This window comes from Varroa jacobsoni, unplaced genomic scaffold (genome assembly GCF_002532875.2).
Source record: "Varroa jacobsoni isolate VJ856 unplaced genomic scaffold, vjacob_1.0 scaffold_234, whole genome shotgun sequence".
Lineage (NCBI taxonomy): Eukaryota > Metazoa > Arthropoda > Arachnida > Mesostigmata > Varroidae > Varroa > Varroa jacobsoni.
Genome location: NW_019213136.1, coordinates 471,453 through 492,750, shown reverse-complemented (window position 1 = coordinate 492,750; position 21,298 = coordinate 471,453). Strand labels below are relative to the sequence as shown.

Below are 21,298 nucleotides of genomic sequence, written 5' to 3'. Positions count from 1 at the left end.
CTCTGACGTTGACGGAATTATAGGTATTTTTTTTAAGTAAAAATATTTGTGACGCTCCTAGCGAGCTTTTAACGTTGTTCCGAGAAACAAGTGCTTTCTTAGTATCGCGCAGTTTGAGTGTCGCCGCTTTTCACCGTTCTGATCTTTTAAGGTTGTAGTACATAGTTTTTTCGAGCGTTGTTTTCATCGTCTCATGTCAGTGGCAAAATGGCTGCGTATGAGCGGTGGTCGAAATATCGCTGCTTATAAAACTTACACAGATCTACTGATGTAACGAGCAGAAACAAGAAGTAGTAGAGTTTAACGCTGAATACCCCTCGAAGTACTAGCTCAATACCTTCTTCCCAACCGATCGGTGAATTAGTACACGAAATTATATCGTTTCTTTCATTAATATCATGTTATAACCGCGTAGACGATGTGTCGTCAATCTGAACCTCGAAAAGTGATGCGATCAACGTACGATGCTGTATCTCGAATGTCATAGTAAATTTTGTCCACCGGATGTTTCAGATGAAGCGTCCACAGCAGCGAGGACACAGATTGACGACTCGCTCCGAAACACTGAGTATGCTAATCACGCAACAAAGGGCCGGAACCCCTTTAAACTGTTGCTGGCCTGTCTCTGAGCGGTTGAAGTCTCCTGGAGGAGATCTTCTTTATTACAACTATTACTACTGCTGCTGCACTGAACTAAGCGTTTCACTGAACCGCAATAATACTTACGATTTCAAATTCAAACACACTTTTGTTATGTGGGAGAGAGGACTATCAGCGGTATGAGTGTAAAATGTATTACATATTCAGAAATTCATCTCGAATATCTAAAGCATTGCTGATAACATTCGCAGGACCACTGTAGACGTCCTTTAGGACCAAACATCAGTTAAGATTCAATTCGAGCTATTGTCTTGAGCTAAATGAAGCTTCAATTTTGCATCTTATTTAATCTGAGATTCAAAAAGTGCATTTTCTCTCCGTATCTGTTCAGACGCAGGTAGATTGGGGTTCACCAAGGGTAAGGAATTAATGACGAATACATTCTTAGCACACAGCCTAAGTGCTCGTCTAACGGGAATTATCTACACATTTTTAAAAGGGTTGGTACGCATTTTTTTTGCGGGGCCGGGGGGGGCACATTGGGGAAAAATATAGTATCATGGTGATCTGTAATTTGCACACCTAAGTGTTAATTGCATTAAGTTAAATACAATTAATTTTTATACTATGCTTTATTTTTGTTATTCATTAGAAGCAGGTAGTTCTTCAGACCGGGCAGAGCGAAGTAACATCTATACAAATAATGGTTGACAATATATCCTTAGACTACTAGCGTGCTTAAACTGGTGTCGATTTACGCCTAATACAGGTATGGCATATAATAATGAGCAATGGCAGAGACTACTGAGTGAGAATGGGTTACGTTAGCATTGATTTCAAGCCAGTAAGCGCAATCCGCTAAATAAGAGCGAAACATTTTTAATAGGGGGTTATAAATGAGTTCATATGTCTGGTTTTTCTTTTCTAATACCAGGCTTTGATTTACTCTGTCGAAAGCACTTTACAGCGTCTTTTTGTAACGTCGTGGAAACGGAAATAAGGTGCGTGCGCGAAGGGGGGAATGGGGAGGGCCTTTAACACTGAGCCAGCAGTGTGAGTGAGAGAGGCTGGGGCTCCTTGTGTATTCTTGGTTGGCCGGCAGCTCTAAGAGACAATTTAGTATAACCAAGAAAAAGTTGGCCGGTAATTCGGAGCTTCTTTACACAAAGAGCTTGTTCTCTGTGATTGCCTCTATTCTACAATGGTGTGTGTTCACGAAGCGCTACTCCCTCCGCTCTTCGCCTCCACTCTGCGGCCAAACGCGCGACGTTGCATTCAGTAGCTGCTGTTGCGAGTGAAAGAGAAGCAGAGAGCCAGCAGGGATAGTCGGGGAAGGAGAGAACGCATGAGGTGCCGCGCCACAGCAGTCACCCCAGCTACCGCCGTACAAACGAATCAAGTTGCGTTCAACGAGGGCAGCGGCTGAGTTCCAGCAGACGCAGCATCGCAACTGGGGCAGGCGGGTCGCGGCAAAGCGAAAGGTGCTACTCATCACGGCTCGGCACGGTCGTCTTTCCTCGGCGCGTGCAGTACGTTCCGTCGTGGAGGATTGGAAGAATGGACTCATGGAATGTCCAATTCGAGATCGAGAGCCGCTGCTGCCGCCGCCACTGCCATCCCCTGTTTCAATTGCTATAGCAGCGGAGGAAAAGAGAAAAAGGACAACAAACGGAAACGGCAAGACCAGCCGCTGATGTAATGTTTTCTGTGTGCTAAATGTCGTTGGGCTTTGCCCCTGTGCTATTGCTATGCGATGTGATGCCGCCCAAAGTGAACAGGCAAACCTGAATGCCGTACACAATCGTACGTGGACGAGAATGTAACAGCAGGAGATGGAGCACTTCTGCTACCTAAGTCTTATCGTGCTTAAAATGCTGCAATTGCTGTGGTGCGCACCCTACTTATCACCCGCGATCACTTGTCGATATAAAATGGTAGTTATTTAAGTATCCGACGTAATTCAAGCCACGAAAACTACTTTACACCCCTTAATACAGTGGATGGCCGTGTGTATGTTTACGTACACGTACATGAAGGGCTATAGACGCCTAATGACATGAGCTTGACGGCTTTGGACTACATTGGAGTATTTTGATCAATAGGCCATTCCTTATTTCCATGTAGTCATCCGGCCAGTGGTGTTCCACAGGATCATTTCTCTCCTTTGGAGTAACCTGCCGTGCGTGTTCCTCTCCTGTGTGATATCCTGTTCGGAGAAATTCTAACCGCTATTTGTACAATTAATTACCATATTTGCTTTATCTTTTTCGCTGGCGTGTTGTTTCTTCTCTCTCTTAAAAAATGAAAACGTTTTCATTGCGTCTATGTTACGCCATCGTGTCGCGCGCTAATCGGCGTGCTCGTATTATTGCTATTCCTGCTGACTGACGACGAGTACTGCTTTGACTGCAGTCTGCTGAAGAGTGTTGTTACCTATAGGTTGTGTGATCTCTGAATACTGGCTGTAAGTGTGGTGCGATACATACCGTCAGTGGTGCCGCGTTGGGTCTTGATTTTTAGAAGTGGGATTTTGTGTCTCAGACGGTTGAAGAATACAAACCGTTACGGTCAATATCGGTTACTTGATTCGACGCGGCAACAACGACAACCACGACAACAGTAACAGTAGCAATAAGCACAACATTTAGTTACAAAAATTATTGCAAAGAATATGAACCAAGATAGAAAAACATTCTAGAAGAGGCCGGCATTGCCAAATATCTTTGCTTTAATACTTTTTTACTCTGGACCAGACGTCACCCGAGTAGCGTGGATCGGCAGCAGGCGCTGAGAAGCCACTCAGGTACTTTTTTGGTTATTAAGGGTGTACGCGTCTTGTTCCCTAGTGGTGCCTTGGCAACATCTGGTTACTGCGCGAGGCGAACTCCACAGACCCCTTTCGTCGGCCGCCGACTCTGCCTAATGTTTTATTCTGCCCGGTAACGCTCAAAGCAGTTCAGCTTATTGACGCTGCTCAATACTCCTCGATACTCGATGCTGGCCTTGCTATTTATTCATAGATGTTGATTGGTCTAAAAAACACGATGTAGATCATCGCTGCGCTGATGCCACTACGGTCGAAGGAGAATCAGGGTTGCTACGAGGACGTTCTGTGCACGACCACGACCGCTTCGTAACGGCGGTTGCGAGTGCACGACGTACAGCACGGCACGACGGGCCGTGACACGACAAGCGATGGAGCAGACGGGCTCCCTTGGAGACGTTGCCGAGCGGGACAGCTTCGTTCGTGATGAATACGCTGCGTGTCAGCATCAACAAAAAAAAGAACGCTTCAGTCTGTGGTACGTATTTATTGAAAAATGTTATTGCTGATGAGAAAAAATGACAGTAATCGCGCAAAAAGACAAATTCGTCAAACTGTGTCTGTACTTCAAAGGATATATGTTATTGTGCGATATGATAGGACGCAGTATTAGCAGTTTCCCTTCTTCATAACGGTAATTTAATGGTAGTCGTAGTAATTAAGAGGTGCATTTGTTTTTGCTTTTTATCAAAATTACCATGTTAAATGGCGTCAATTTTTTTTGGTAGAACTGACTGAACGATTTTCTCTTTCGAGTGACAGTAGTCTGCGATCAGTTCGTGTGTCGTCATTGTGAGTCAAACAAAACACAATGCGAGCTTCGTAAGATGATCCTATTTATTTCGCCTGCGGGACAAAAGTTACTCCTTTCGAAGTTTTACTGTTAGTTAAAATTCTAGATCTATCTGGTCGTTAGACTTTTCAAGTTGTTTAAGCCCAACAGATTGCGAATAGGACGCAAACTGCATGGAATTACGAGATTAAATAGAAGACAGGTAACAAGCTATAATTTTTCCCAATTTAATTATTAGAAAGAGGCGACAATACAATAGTAAACAGATTTACTATTTAGGTGGCAAAATTGCATAAAGATTACAACTCTCAACTTTCGAAAAAACTTGCACAAGAAATATGATCATATGATTTGCAAAGAATTAAAGGACAAAATGATCTGACGATTTTTAAAAGTTAATAATTTAAGAGCGCTTATTATGAAATGTCTTATTATTAAACAAATAAACGTCCGAGTCCCCTCTGTCAATGGGCAAGACGTCCTTTCTAACTTGAAGTTAACCCCAAATCTACAACAACAAAGCTAACGTTGTGCCTCTGTTACGGAAAAGTTCTCCATGATGTAGCATTTTGATTTTTTCAAACATAGCTTCTTCGATTTCGAATCAAATTACAGATTTAAGTTCTAAAGAGGCCTCTGCAATTGCGCAACAAAGGAATGATTTGGCCATTTTTTTACATCCGTTCCCATTTAGCCAATGATAAATATATATGTTACGTAAATAAATAGATAATGCCACTTTACGATAACAAACTACTAAATGGAGTCAAGACACGTATAGGTAACTGGCGCTTCTATCGAAATCGATTAAACCGATTTTATAGAAAAGTAAAAGGTAAACACGCGTCCTAGGCAAGAAGGTCAATTACTATCTGTTGGTCACAACATGTGAGTACAACATTTATAGGTTGAATGACTTCGAAGTTTAGCAGTGGACCTATGATAGAATCGTATGAAATTGAAAGCAAGTCAGGGTTGATCGCTCAGACGAAAATACTCGTATGACGGATTGGTCAGATTCTCTATTAGCGATACTCACACGTAAACAAACGTGATCCCTGTGCGTCAGTATTTATACAAAATACATTGTCTTTCCCCCATAGTTTGCACTCGAATAATTAAACAGTGCTATGTCAACACGGCACTTCAGGTTCAGATAACTCTCGTATAGTTCATACGGTTACGCGGCAGTCTGTTCGAAATATTTGCTAATGAATTGTCGTCCGCTACCTCATAACTGGCGTTTATCGAAAACGTAAGGGATATACTACAGATTAGGTAAAGGTTCGAGGGCCTCTCGGCTACAAAGAGGAGCGATGCGATGTATTCTAAGGTATTTCATCCTTATATATATCCCTGTAGTTCAATCAGACTTGCACAGATAAAAATAGAATGCTAAACGAGGAAAACTCATAGATCAACTCCAACAAGTCATTAATCGACCGGTTTTAGGGAAACGTCTGTTATGAAAAAATCTGTAAATAGGTTTTTATATTGTTTTAACCTACCTATCTTAAGGCACTCAAAAGAATTTATTTCAAGTAGATTCTGATATCCAGATCTGTCTCGGTGATTATGCAGTAGGTAGCGTATTCGCCTGCTAAACTTGTGGACACACTTTGTTCCGGGAATCAACCGTTCGGTGGAACGCCTCATACGATACCGGACGTAAAACTCAAACCATTTAAGATGCCAGACGTAGCGGAAAAATATTCACCTGGTAATCAAGAGATTACTTGTATAGATGTTGCTACTTTTCAAACGCACATCTCTCGTTTCTACAAATCAAAAGATCGTTAGAGTCCTTAATTTAGCAGAACTAAGGCAGTTGTGTTCTTCAAGACAAATGATAACAACTGCAAAACACTCAGGTCTATATGACGTTTGTAGCTTCAAGCCAACGTCTTGCGGTATTCTTTCGAAGGTTCTGTGGGCGCCTTACGGAATAAGGTATACATCGTTTTCAAAGATATATGGCAAAGCAGAAAACGACCTATCATTTGATCCCGAGTCTCTAGAAGAGACAAAGATAAAGACCATAGGCAAGTCTTCAAATGTATCTGTCTTTCTGGTAAATACAAAAAGGGCCACAGCTGGGCTAAGTAAGACATCGCAGAAAGTAAGTGTGTATATAAACTAATAATATGCACTTATCTTATGTACACCGCCTCAATAACTGTCTCTCCTTTAGAATGTATGTGGCACATAGATTCTAAAAACATTAAGTGACGTTTTCGGTACTAACAATAGAGGTATTCTTTTATTGTCGTTTATTTGATAAACGATACAGCTTGGGATATTTAGGACAAACGTTCAAGAACACGAAGGGAAACATTTTGCCAAGTTGGATTTCCCAAATATAAGTTCGTTGTCATAATAAAACGATATTTCTAATTTTATAAACCCGTTCTTTTTAGCAAGCAGAGCATCACTGAGACAGAGCAAGGACACATTATTTGGCCCGTTTGTTATTTCTCCATCACCGTAAAACTATAGTTGTCAACTTGGTTTAGATAGCGTTCATTTCAGAAAGCAAGGGCTGCCGCCAGATTTACGGGTTCAAATTCTATATACGCTTTACTTATTTGATATCACGATTTCAAATTGCATTTTTTTAATATGCTCGTTTCAGTTTTCTCTAGGAATCACAAATCTCTGTAGACCCCTTCCGTTTAGGAGTCTACATCATAGACACAAGTCAGTCTTTGCCTTAGAACAATTAGCTGCGGAATATTACAGGATATCCCTGTAATAATCCTGCAAATGTAGGACTCTGCAGTGTTTAGTGACCTTTAGAAATAGCACAGTTTAATAGTCTTTTGATTTGGTTTTGTTCGATACATTTCGGTGAATATACATGTATTTTTTTTTTATTGAATAGGATTCGTCACTTGTGCTGGTATGAAATCTCTTGAATAGATTGATTTTGCTAGAAACTAACTATAACTACTACTAACTACTATAACTAGAAAACTACAACACCGCGTTATTAGTCGCGTTCGTAACACTATAGAATGAAAAAGAAAAATCCATAAGTAAACTTGTGTTTCTGCGTATGTTTTCAAAGTTATGTTAAAATGAAGCCAACGCCTAATAATATCTTTCTAAGATGTTTTTTTTACCGAAAATCCGAGTTGGACTCTATTAGTTCACCTAAGAGTTAAGTAGCAGCAAAGGTGTACGGAAGCAATGATGAATTTCATGAGTTTTTTTTATTTCATTACACACGTATTTTTTTTCTCTATGTGTCGATGGTAACAAGTAAAGAACTGCTCGCTATTGAAACATACTGTTAATGAAGAAAAGACAAGAACTTGGCCTAATCGTAAACTGATTTGCCTCTAAGACCCTTCAGCAGATTGATGTGTTCACAAAATATAAATTTCTTCTTTAGAGTTGCGTTATCTCCAAACGATAATTGGGAAAGAAGCATTTTCTCATGCTAAAAAGGAAGCTGAAAAATTATAATCACGAACCAAAAGTGGTAAAATATACATGGAAACGATTATCGGTCGTTAGCTACTGGTGATCTCAGGCCTCAAACAGGATAAGCGGCCGCAGGTACAGACCCATGATTGGATTACCGAAGAAGTGGACAGATGACTGAAACCCAAATTTTATGGAACAATTCCTGTCGATGACGCGAGGGTTTAAATCGGAGAGCGCATGTTGACCCTTATGGATGCATTGATATTTTCATCTGCTGTCTATATAGCCAAGCGGAGTGTCCCGAAGGAAGAGTGTGCGCAGTTTCTGGAAGCAGCTCTCTCTTGGAAGCTAAGACAGACCAGAGAATGTGGTACACAGGATATATTTGATATAGATCAGTCATACGCAACACAAGCTAAATGTGTGTCAAAAAAAATAATTTCCGCTGACAGCAGCTTTATTAGGTCCACGACCATAAAGGCTAAACGTCGTATTAATGGCCTCGATACATACCGAATAGATAGTAAAAGAGATAGGAACAAAGTTTCCTCAAATATAATTCATTTCATTGACTAAAATGATAAAATAGCACAACTTGAAGTTAAACAAAGGTGTAGAAGTAGGTATGACAGAATAAAGAAAATGAGCGGTTGTTTCTCGCTCTACTGTCGGATTGCTACGAATACGAGGCACTTTGTCAACGGAAACAGGTAACTCAGATCGTATATTTTAAAAGAGCCCCAACATGTTGCCCAAACTCCAGAATAAAATGAATAATACTAACTAGGCCGCCATTTAGAGACGATATCGCGCTAACTTACTAATCAGAGGGGTAACTTGAATGGCCTAAGGATGATAATTTAACAGAGCAAACTCGTTCGATTACCTTTTTCTATGCCATAAGTTGTGGACTGGACAAATTAAATAGACACTAGTCTAGTATAGACAAAACGCGCATTTTTCTAGTTAACCTTCCGGACATGCGTTCCCTTTCAACAAAATAATGGCAGAGTCAACAATTTTTTGTCGAAAATTGAGCCGAAATTGGATTAGTGTGACTTAAATGTATTTTTAAATATCATAAACATTTTATATATTGTTGTTTTACTGCTTCGGTTCCATCGCATCATATCTGAGGTTAATCATACTTTCAACAGATAAGATCTATCACTAAGTTTCGGTCTTAATCTGTAAATATCAGTTTTGTGTACGGAACGACCTGAGATGAGCTTCGAATAGATTTCATATCACGATCTTCTTCTTCTTCTTCAAAAAGAAAAAGATGAACGTATGTTAGCAGTAAACGGAATTAGCATCCAGCAACGTTTCACTATTTTAAAAATCTGCCTGTTAATCGGGTGTTCTGAGACGCTGCGGCCAGCAACCGAACTGGTGAAGTATGATCTGTTAGCAAAAATACTTCACGCTGAGGCTTCGAAGTATTCGAGAAGGTTTCTTTTGTGTTATTCGTAAGCTGGCCTAAGTGCATCACATTTGTTAGGCTAGACAGTATTTGTTACCTCATGAGTGATAGTAAGAATTAGCACAGCCCAATATAGGTGTTAACTAATACCTCGTAGTGTACTTTGAGCGATCTGACTTTGGCCGGAACAGTTACACTTCCATAGCATTTAAATCAAATGGATCCAAAATCGTTTATAGCCAAAGACGAATCTAAATAGTTGGTTTCATAGTAGTTATTTGTGTGCTATCCAATGTCAACCCGGACCGCACAGACCTAAATAGCACTATAGTGGCTTCACTGATATTAATACCAACCTGTTGAATTGTAGTCGTGACCCAATGAGAGCAATTAGACGGCTCTTTTTTGAGTGCAGTCTTTTGTACAACCTATGCAAAAGGCTAATGTCGTCTGCATAGCAAATCGGCTCGAAACTGGAATTTAGTGATGTGAAACCAAAATTAAGATTATGGATATGAGCGGGCCTGGAGTAGACCCTGCGGCAGTCACTCCCCTTACGACGTTTTACCTTCCGGATAACGCTTCTCCGATACGGACTGTATTTTCTCTACCAGTAAAATACGATGTTAAGTATTTTCAGACATCTCTATTTGAAAGGAAGCATATTGAGAAATTCCCATGAAACTTTGGATTGATATAGAATCGAATGCTTTGGCATATTGAGTTATGTTATTGTTCACGCACCTCAATCGTAGCTTCTTACTGTGGCGCGTTTATTCAAACAAAGCTGAGAAGAGGATAAATGATAGTGCGGCCCGCCATGGTAGGACGTGCTTAGCCAGCAATTAAACAGCCTCAAAGGGGTCAATGAGATCTGTCGTTGCTTAACTTGATAACCAATTAGTCTAAAATGTTTGTTAGAGAACTTCAAGAGTATGTCATCAAAAATGAAACTAAGATGGTCTACATCAATAGCTGGCAAGATATGAGCCAAGGTATTCGTATAACTCTAATTATCAGGCCATTTGATTCAGACCGACGGGCTGGAGCGGGCACTTGTTCATGCTTTACGTCTTTATTATTTTATTAATTTTAGCCCAAATATGCGCAGACATGCCCCTGATAGTTAAGCCATTGGATCCATTAATTAAAAAAAAACACCTTTCATTTTTGTCATATACTTTTTAATAGAGTTATTATAAAGGAAATGTTCACTGCTTTATTTTTAGAGGCTTTTTCTGATTCTGAACATTTCCTTTCCCTTTTGCATTCACCCGAAAATACGTACGTAGTTTTTCATTTTTGAATACACGCTATACTTTGGCCATTCAGCCTGTACACTATGCTCTTCGGACAGAAACCCATTTATTTTGAATGGATTAAGTATATGGTCATCCAAACGTTTTTCGAATGTGTGCGATTATCAGTCATATTGCGGGACAATAGATGGTAACTTTGGTAAGCAGGGCTGTGTCAAAAACGCGTGTAATTAAAAGTTTAAAACATTCCTAAGCTTTACCATCATCGTAAGAACGACGTTAAGGACAGGCTAAAACGGTTCCAAATTGAGACTTTTCTTATAAGTTACCGTTATAAGAACTACCTTATTTAAAAAGTTACCTAATCTTCTTAACGTTACATTTGGAAGACCCAAGTTACCTAAGCTCTAAGCTTTAAGCTGCTGTTTGCTAAAGTATGAGGGCAAGTAAACAGCTACATTGCAGCCAAGGCAAGCGGGCCCTTTGTGCAGCAGTCTTCTTATGCTACGTAGAGTTACGCTCTTTTAGCAGCTCCTTAGGGAATCGGCCGGTGTTTTGCAGGGTTTCTCGCTGACGGTAGACACCTGTTTCAGTGACGAATAGAGTATCCAAGGTACACATTCATCTACGTGCCGAATGATTAGTACCTTGAGCGTTGATTTCCTCTGGCTGAGGAGAGAACGTCGTTAATAGAAGCAACTTTCTCCCCTTTAGTGCTTGTATAGAAATCGTTTTCTATATGTCTGTCTGCGATACTCTGCTAAAGAAACCTACCATTAATGATCTGATGAAGCCTACTTTTCTTTAGGCAAGCCTATTTCGAGGTCAGAGAACTGGGACATAACTTAGCGAGGCCCATAGTTGTTACTACTGTCTTTTTAAAGAATCAGTAGCCTTATCGCAGTGTCCTGATATTGCATGGACCAAAACATTCCATAAATTATCGTAATTTATAGGAGAAAACTATAGAGGTTGTCGGTTCCTCAAGCAATGATTTCTATCACTGGGTGCGATTCATTGTGAACTGCATCATTCAGCTATAGAAAAGCTACCACAAGTGAAGTAAAAACTTTTACCTTAATTTTTTAAGCGACGATTATGGGGTCACAGAGCTTGCTCAAATTTGCTGTTTGAAGCTTACACTTTAGTTTGCATTTAATTACAAAAAAATCTTTCATTGAGCTGTTAGCCTAGCAAGTAAAAATGCTGAGGGACGTTTAGCCGAGAGTATCGTGTTTTATTCTCGAATTCTACGTCCTGTATCTCCAACGCAAGCGAAAGTCTGTTTACGCCCACGTTAGAACCCACACCACAGCGTGTCCCTGAGGTTAGCAGGCAATTATGTTATTCATTCAACTTCCACGTCGGAATTATCAAACAATACCTTTCTATACAATTAGTGTATAAGCCGTAATCCCAAGTTCCACACATGACAAGACAAATAATTCTGTTTTATTAACATACGCCATATGTTTGCCGCAATTAGTAAGATACAACATACGTACAATATATGAGTGTATCGCAACAAATAAGTAAAGAGTATTAAAAAAAGAAGAGGTTAGTTTGCCAAAAAAACAAAAGAAAATGCCAAATTTACTTACGTTTGATTACATGACAAAGTTTAATGAAACCTTGCTATGCTCTATTTGCATTGTTACTTTCGATCGATTCTTTGCGCTGATTGATTTTTTAATAATTGGAATGACTTCCTTCATACAAATAGACCATTTGAGAAATTGTTAAAGGTCGCAAGGTTTCTCATATTTTGTAAATCAGAGCTTTTACCAGAAAGAAAGCTAAGGCGTGCACCTTCTGCAGATGATTTCACCAAAATGTGCTACTTTCAAGTCTGCTCCATTTGTAGATTTTATACTGTAGTGTATTTACTCCACAAATAGAAGGAGGTAATTGACTTGAAAAGTCTTTAGTGAAGACTATACGTGGTGCTTATTTTCGTATACGCAGATTAGAATATCCAGTCTCACTATCGACCATAAATCTTACCGCAATATAAAATTGTTGCAAAAAAAATTGTTTGCAAAAAAAACCATCCCCATAAAATGGATTTTTTCAAGAATTTAAAAAACTAATGTTGCGTAATTTAAGCATCAGTATTAACAGGCACAATCAATATTCTGCGACAGAATAGTGCCTTACTTTTATATAGCCGTACCAAATCCATCAACTTGATGCATATATATAAACAACGAGCCTTAGTTGATATGGAATGATAGGTCTACAATCGCAGTATAAGTTTTCTTCTGACTGTTCGCGACAAAACTTAAATGAATGCTTAGCTTCCTAAGAAAAAGTTGGACCTTAATCAATCTCATTAGATTATTCAACCCCATGCTTTGAGGACTATGCGGCGTACAAACTTTAACATTGAACGTAGCGGCTTGCAATGGCCTTAAAGCCGAGCGATTTCTCCGAATGATTATATTCAACCAATTGCTGACCAAAATGTCGATTAAATTGCTGCTTAAATAAAGCGTATTTAGGTTATGCCTATATAAATATTCCTTATCTAGAAATACACATCTAGAACTTATCTAGAAATACGTTATATATACCCATCTATTGAGTGTTTCTGAAAAATGGCAAAAACCTCATTACAAGGGTACTTTACTAATTCTATATGTGTGTGTAGATTCGGCTACCCAAGTCAAATGTTTCAACGACATTTCAGGTCCAGGAAGTGTCATTTCTAACAATTACGTAATATAGTCACCATTCACTGAAACTGTAGCTACAATCCGGGACCTAAAATCACTAACTAGTCGTTTCCAAAGTATTTATACTATTTCACAAATAATGTTTTAATTGTAACCGTGCATCAAGCGATATTGGTAGACGTAAACTTGTTTACATTTCACTGGAATACGCGACATGCAGACATTTTCGGCTGTGGTAAATTTCAGGTTGATAGCAGGCCAAAAGTCCTAGAAACGGCTCGGAAAATCCAAAAAGTGTAAAAGGTTTCAAAACAACGAACCATAACTGGAGCCTAATTAACTCTGGACAGTCACAATCGGCTATCAATATTATCTTCTTTAAAATGGCCGTTAACTTTTGTATGAAAACTTGGATGTATTTAAGATGGCTTTTTGAGCCATCTTTATGAACTCTTGAGCGCTATTAATTCGAACTTTATCAAGAATTTTCCGATTCGGCTTATGGAAATCCTTTTTAGATTCCCCGGAAGCCGCACAAAAACTAACGATAACGTAGACCGTCAATTTCGTACAAGAAATAAGTTTCCTTTTTTTATTTTGGTGGGGATTTTTTCAATGCGGCAAGATTGGATTTCAGCTGTGAAAATTTTGTTTTTAACAGACAATCGTATATCAAATCCACAAGTTGTACAGAGAGCATTGATTTTATTAGAAAACGCTATAGCTTTCCTCTTATATTGATTAACTTTAGTGCCATATTTAGTTGTATTATACCTCGAAAAGTCTCAGACGAAGTTAGGTTATCATTATTCAATTTAAACACGATTATCACAACTTGCCGTTATTAATTTTGGTGCTTTTTCACTCACCTTTCTATTCATTTACAGCAATACGCTCAAATCGGTAATATGCGGCCAGTTGGCATCTGTGCTGGTTTGTGGGACGGCGTACTGTCTGCAAGATATCAAGTCCGTCCACCGTTCGCGGGATGCAGCGAAGGACAGCAGCAGTGGCCTCAGCAGCCTTTCCGAAGCAGGAACTGACACCAGCGGGGGCGGGGGATTGGCAGTTGGAGCTGGAAGTGGAAGCATCACCAGCTTATCCGCAACGCTTGTGTTTCCTACGTACGTGATTATGTTCCTTATTTTTATTCCGTTTTTGGCCTGTCGACGAGGGGAGAACTCGCTACTCAACGTGATGCGAGGTCGAGGTGTCAAATATTTTGTAGTAGCAGCAATAGATGTCGAGGCCAACTATCTCATCCTTCACGCCTACAAATATACGACTCTGCCCAGCGTACAGGTAGGAGCAAGCAAGCACAAAAGTGTACTGGCTAGGTGTCCTGACAAAGATCATGTCTGTGTGTGCGTAAGGCCACTTCGTTACAATAGTATATTTCTTTGATTTCTCCTGTTACAGCACGCTGGCCTAAAAGACGGAGGTTGGTGGATATAAGTGTAGCTCCGAAAGCTGCCTGTTAAACACTAGTTATATAGGGTAACGTTTTTCGAAAACGGAGAATAGTCCTTACCTCTTTTCAAGCAGAAAGATGCTTTGACTGTAACAAAAACATTCCCTTAAGAAAAATAATCTCCGGAAAGGAATGTCGCTTGTCATGTTCCGGGAACTGTTATTATGATGACATTATCCAATCGAAGTTACATTACGCCGGCCCGTTCATTTTGTGGTAGCAGCATTCGGAGGTCCTGATATAGTTTCTCTACAACGCACCGAAAACATTGACGTCTCCTTCGTCGTAGTTGGTCGCAGTCTTAAGGTAACTGTGGCAAAAATGAAAAAAGACCAAAAATTCCAAACCTTCAGCCGCTGATGTAATGGCTCTAAGTCAAAGAGCCGCGTGAGTCTTGGTCCCATCGAATTCGGCCGCGTTGGATTTTAGTTCAAATACGCCCCCCTGATTTATTATTGGTTTGGTACAGCTGTCTTTAGAAGGCAGCCTTGCGTGGACTGTATCAATGTCTCTATTCCGCGATGGGCCACTGGAGCGCGGTCTGTTTGATCCGAATCACAATTAGTCCTTTTCTTCTGAACATCGACGAAAAGAAACAGATGGACTGAACTAGTGGGTAGAGGTATATCTATCTTGACAGCAGCTTTACATTTACGAGATATCTGCACAATAGCTGAAAAAAGTTCGTAGATGCGGGAATCGAATCGAGGTGGGAAACGAGGAAACTGCTAGCGTTTCACGATAAACGAATTTCTGCAATAAAACTATTCTGTAATTGCACTCCAACGAACCTATACAAAGCCGTATTGTATTGTAACGCCATATTTACAGCAAAACTTACTTGTCGTTAGATAAGTTGCCTATAATTTACTTTTCTAACAAACAGTTTTGATTAAAAAATCCACATGGCGAATCAACAACAACAAAGAGAACAGACTTTTCACTTATTATCGAATATGCATTTGAGTGTATACGGAACATCTGTTTGTGCTACAAGTGAAAGCAAAAAAGGTCAAATTTAATGGAAACAACAACTTGTAACCTTACTTATGGTATTTTTTTTTATCTGTCTTTGTTGCAGATGTTAGATTGTTTTAGCATCCCAATTGTGCTGGCATTATCATGGCTATTTCTAAAGGTTCGCTACAAAATTGTCCATATAAGCGGTGTCGGGATCTGTCTGTTGGGTATCGGCTCGCTTGTATGGAGCAACGTCCTAGAGTACAACAATACGACTCCACAGAATCGTCTGTTTGGAGATATGCTGTGCCTATCTGCAGGGGCGCTTTACGGCGTTTCAAATGTCCTGCAGGAGTTTACGGTTAAAGCATTCTCAGGAAGTGTAGAATTTCTTGCCATGATTGGCCTCTTTGCAAGTGCGATAAGTGGGATACAGATGTAAGTATGGTATACAGCAAATTATTAATCTAACTAGCTTGGTCTTCATCAATCATTATAAAGTAATTTAGTAATTCAAATAGAATTTTTCATGAGCTTCTCTTCCGGTGGAATTATTAATTACAAATGAGGATAATGATCTTATAACATATACGTGTTTTTTTCGTTTTGGGAATATCATATAGCGTCCTTAATAGAAGTTATTTTATTTGCTGCGACACTTATTATTTGATGCGTCGGCCTAATTAGACTAGCAGAGATAGTTTTTAGAGGACCTCTAAATAATCTTCATTATAACAAGACGACGTTGGTGCTTCCTAAGGGTGTTGATCGAAAGTAATAGCTCAGCTGCGCTTAAAGTTGGCTGCGCGTCAACTGTAGTATGAGGTAGAAAAACTGGTGAGAAAAACCAGAGGGCATACGAAGTTAGAGCGAGGGCTAACACGTAGAAGTCCCTGACGGGAGCACTCTCCGTTAATGCTACATCAGTTATGGACGAAGCCAGCAGTGAATGTTACGTGTTTCTATCCAGAACAGGAGCCGTGAGGTTTTTGTTGAAGCTGTTTCTTTCGAAAAGAATGTCTACTAACGTATTCTATCAATCACACCAAGCCCCAGCAGTATGACTAAGTGCGCTATGGTTACAACGGCGCAAAAACTAACGATTCGGAACGAAGAACCATAGCGTTCACTGCGGCGTGCGCCCCGAAGACTTTTCTAGTAAAAGACTCGAAAATGTGTTTAATGTGTATCCTCTTAATATAGAGGTCAGTACTTCGCCAAAGGTCACTTTTTTGCATAATGTTTGATAGCATAATATCCACTACATTCAGTTATTTGTTTTCTATAGGTGTAGTATGACCGTTGCTTCCCGTAGAAACGTTCGATTACTTTTTATCAGCGTACCAATTGCTTTTAATAGACAAAGTCGATTGTAAAGCCCGATCGATTAGGTAATCTCTTTTAATGATCGCATGATAAAGAGAAGATCTGAGATGGTAAATTTTGGATGGATTTTACGGCCGCTGTTTACCATGTGAAATATCCAATAGTTGTCAGGCCAAGTGCAACGCTCATTGAATCTTCCAGTGGACTTCCGTCGAACGGTAACGCAGCGTATTCCCATTACTTTTGAGTAAACGCTGTACAGGTTGCCAACGGGTGCGACCCTTCAAACATATTCTTATACAAATTGCACTTAGTACACAAACGTCAGAATGAAGATGCGTGCTTGTCCACGATGCTTTTCTAAATTTGATTATGAGTACGGTCGTTACAAAGCTAAGTATGTGCTTGTTAATGTACTTCTTTTTTGCTAAATGTGTTCTTCTTCAACCTGTTTTGCTTGAACTTTTCTCCTACGTGTCTGAATCCATAGGGCAATTTTGGAATTGGATGCGGTACAGATAGCGCTTTCGCTACCGCCACCCCAACAGCTGCCACTGATTGGATTCTGTTTTTGTCAGACTCTGATGTATCTGTTTGCTGCTATTGTTATTGCCAATTCGTCTGCTACAGCGCTCAACCTTTCCCTATTATCCGCCGACGGGCTGTCACTTCTCGGTTATTACTACATACTTAATAAGACCTTTGGGGTTAGTATGATCTACTTGATTTTATAACCATGTATATATGCGTCTATAGATATGTGGGACAACGCAAGAAAACGCAGTAAATAAATATACTTTGATATCTTCGCCTAGAACTGATCTAATTATGCGTAGATTCGTTGACATTTGAATAATGGCTGCGATACCGGCATTATCTTCATGTCTCAAGGGCTATATGTATTTCTTGATATGTACTAATTTATTTTCCTTTCGATTTCCTTCGTATTTAGCTGCATTATCTCTACGTCGTATCTCTGTCATTGGTGCTAACAGGCGTCATCCTGTTCAATGTGGCGCCTACACCCCTTGGCTGTCTTGTAAATATCCGTTTGGCCAACCAGCATCTGCATTCACGGCTCAGCGTGGCCGTCCAACTAGACCCAGACAACGCGGGCGAATCAGAAACCCTTCAACCAGCAGACAGCTGTGACCAAAGTTTAGCCAATGGCAAGCATCACCAGCATCATTATCCGAATCATCCTCGGCCACTTCAGTATGGACAGCATTATCATCTTCACCTGCATCACCATCAGAGCGCGGCCGATACTATTCCATGCGGCCGTGTAGCCGATTACGACCTGCTCAGATAGTACCGCGCAACCCCATCCACCGTCGTTGATCAGCAATCGCTTGGCCACCTGCGAATCAACCAAAATCAACTCTTCCATCATCAGCCAGAGCAACAGCAGCAGCAGCAGCAGCATCAATGCTCTTATCCGTATCAGTATCAACAGCATTCGCGTTCTCATCATCCTCTATATGCCCATGGCTTTGTCATTTTACGCGGGGATGGGAAGGTCATTTCGACGACGTCAACGACAGGAACAACAGCAGCTGCCGCAACGACGACAGTGAGGACAAACTCAACAGGCGCGTCCGTAGTCTCGATGACAAAGACAACTGCGGATAGCAGCTGCAGCAATAGCAACACTAATCGATGCTTCGGTATATCGGCGACCCGTAGCGTTAGTGTATGACATTCAGTAATTTCACAACAGTTGACCAACCACAAGAGGACAACAAAAAAAGAAAGGAACAAAATATATAGACGAGATTTTCTCTTAATAATCATCGTTAGTTCATTTTCCGTAAAACTCGATATGATCGAGTTCTTTTGTGGTAAGCACGTTAGCTTTATATGACGCGGACCCCTTCCATTCCGGCCTTTGTGAACAAGTCCGTGTGCACTCGGCGCACTTCGTTGCTCAGTGAGGTTTCTTGTGGAAGCAACGGGGGCAGGCGAGACAGAAAGTTAATGCTCGTTTTTCGATACTCGAGGTGACAAAGAAACAGCTGTGAAAATAAAAAAAAAGCCGGATGCGACCTTAAGGTCGACGACAGAAAGGCTAGGTCAAATGTAAGATGGTCATTTTTCAGTTCAACGGCTCTCATTGATAATGCTCTCTATAATAATTCAGCGCACATTGCCAGCCATAACCGTAACGATATGAGGAACTGATTGATTTCGCGGTTGTTGAAATCGATCATGCAGTGATTTGCCACTGGATTCGTTCGTATCGCGCATATCTGTGTGTAGTGGCGTTTTTCTACCGGAGGCAAAATATTACACAATACGTATAGTCATGACAGAAAAATGGTTGAAATTTTCAAGGGTTGGCATAATCCCGAAAAGCTGATGGGCACAATCCTCCGCCTTCTGCGCCAAAAGGCCGTGGCGGTAAGTATTAATTATTCGGTAATTATAAGATGATGTCGTCGTAGGTTAGAAAATTTGTCACGATTAATTAACAACGAGAATTACATTAATATAATAGAGTATTGTGACACCAGATTCACACAAAATGTTCATGTGATATATGACGATAGGGGCAACACGAAGCGTACGCTATGACAGAGGCGGTCGCACCGGCTGGCTGACTTCCGGTGCGCCCCCTTTTTCGCGCTGGAAGTCGAACGTACGACAAATAATAACGAAATAAAATTATGCGTTTTCCGCATAACGTAACAAGGGCTCAAAAAGTGATGATGGCGTGCGGTGATAATCTCCACCATGAATGAAAAAAGAAAAAACTATTATATATTAAGTAATAACTAATTAAGGTTAACTAATATACAAAGCAATTTATATCACTCCGTAAGCAGAAAGAAAGGGCAAGATGACTAATTTTAAAGATTGTATAAATTACCAAAACGGTAATGTCGTAATGGTAAAAAAACAAAGACGATTGCCGCAAAAAGCCAATAGAAAATAGCTAAAATAAAACACATAAGCTTGGCCAAAACGTTAAGGACGGCCAGACAGAATAGATGCTTACTTTTCGTGCTCTTGGTTCTGGGTTGTCAGCGCAACGAGATGATACTAAACTATCTAATAGGAAAATGACGACCCGTTTGTTGAAACAAGAAAGAAACCACATAGACGACAAAATAACGCTAGCTTGTCTGGGAATCAGCGTAATAGCTGGCATATATATTCTTAATATGAACAAATAAAAGCTCCTAGCGATTGATGACTATTGAATGTATGACTGAGCGCTAATGCTGATAAGGAAAAGAATACCAAAAAGGCAGACGGAGAAACGTGATGCTTCATAATGAAGTGTATTACGGATGAATAAATTAACAATTTTCTTACTAAAGTACAATCCTAACAAGGTTTGTAGCAAAGTTTTCTTTAAATGAAACTTGACTATCTTTTGTTTTGGGTAAGACCTCCTTATTGGGCGCAAATCCTTCATCGTTGTTATTCGTTAAGCACAATTTCCTTTTATTTGTAATTGTCGTTAATCAATAGTTTGGTGCTTGGTAGGCTATAATGATAGGACATTGATTTAATGAATGTATTAAAGGCAATGCCTATCATTTTCAAAAGCTCAAGCCCTCAAAGCAGATATTAATGTCGTGGTTAAGGCAACGGGTGCCAGGCCAGTTGCCTTGGGTAAGCAAGTACTGTAGTGATTTAGTGGCGGGCCTTAATGCATTTATAGGTCGCTCTTGCTTTGTTTGCTACTAAGCGACAACGGATCTATGGGTTGTAGCGTATGTCTGCTGTGGCAAAGAAGGTCCAAGACATTTCTACAAGCATATTTTAGTTACTATTTACCAACGCCCTTTAATCGTCATTAACTCGAATGTGTTGGCTGTCTATTCCAAAATTCGTGTTTGATGCATGTGCCGTGCAAAAACCTTTAGCGAGCTCTTCCACCATCTTTTCCAACTTCTAGGTTTACCAAATGCGGCAAAAAAAAAAACACTAATTTCTCTATTTTGCTATTAAGCTTTCATATAAAATTACTTCTCAAACACCAGAAATGCATCAGCATGCATTAATATGCGTTTTTGTATCCCGGCTACCTGCAGCCGAAAGCGCTCACCCTCGTATGACTTGGATCTCTCCCGCGTCTGCTATGATGTTTCCTGCATTCATGTTACTGCTACAGCTCGGGCATTTCCCCTGCTCAACCTACCGGCACGGTTCCTACTAGCCGTTAAGTAGTACAGCGTCATCGATTAAACAACAGACGCCTCCTCAGGCTTCTCTCAGGTGCCGACGTCACTGTCCTATTGTTTCTGTGTTAGCATCGTTGCTCCTGCAGAGGAAGCTCGTCTGCAAATATGTTTTCGTACGTATAATTAGGCGTTTGCCTGCGGCATTTGTCTGCCAAAAATATTCTTCAATGTTACCTTGTTTTTCTTTTTAGAACGCTCATTTACTACGTTATATGGTAAGCTTTTATCCTTATGCATTGTACGTGCTGAAAATGCAATCTAAGGTAGGTCCCTATTCCAGTATATTTTGCCTATTAGGCGAAAAATGAAGAGACATCTGTTCGTTGAATAGCATTCAAGAGTATT

General features: G+C 40.2%; 2 protein-coding genes across 2 annotated transcripts in view; both read left to right on the top strand.

Moving 5' to 3' along the window:
* Positions 1-1,919: 1,919 nt before the first annotated feature.
* Positions 1,920-20,101, top strand: LOC111273905 (queuine/queuosine transporter SLC35F2). Its single transcript, XM_022855938.2, has 5 exons — positions 1,920-3,902; positions 13,891-14,305; positions 15,556-15,872; positions 17,251-17,467; positions 17,713-20,101. Exons 1-5 carry the CDS (start codon positions 3,796-3,798, stop codon positions 18,070-18,072), a joined length of 1,416 nt encoding a protein of 471 aa, XP_022711673.1. The 5' UTR covers positions 1,920-3,795; the 3' UTR covers positions 18,073-20,101.
* Positions 20,102-20,923: 822 nt separating this feature from the next.
* The window catches only part of LOC111273895 (toll-like receptor 9), a 14,178-nt gene continuing 13,803 nt past the window's right edge, over positions 20,924-21,298 (top strand). The window contains exon 1 of the mRNA XM_022855920.2: positions 20,924-21,066. Within this exon, the coding sequence (XP_022711655.1) occupies positions 21,059-21,066 (8 nt within the window). The 5' untranslated portion in view covers positions 20,924-21,058. The remainder of the gene's footprint in view (positions 21,067-21,298) is intronic.

Coding starts and splice junctions, on each gene's coding strand:
- LOC111273905 (XM_022855938.2), top strand. CDS start 3,796: ATGGAGCAGACGGGCTCCCTTGGAGACGTTGCCGAGCGGGACAGCTTC. Junction 3,903..13,890: donor AAAGAACGCTTCAGTCTGTG/GTACGTATTTAT, acceptor ATTCATTTACAG/CAATACGCTCAAATCGGTAA. Junction 17,468..17,712: donor TACTTAATAAGACCTTTGGG/GTTAGTATGATC, acceptor CTTCGTATTTAG/CTGCATTATCTCTACGTCGT.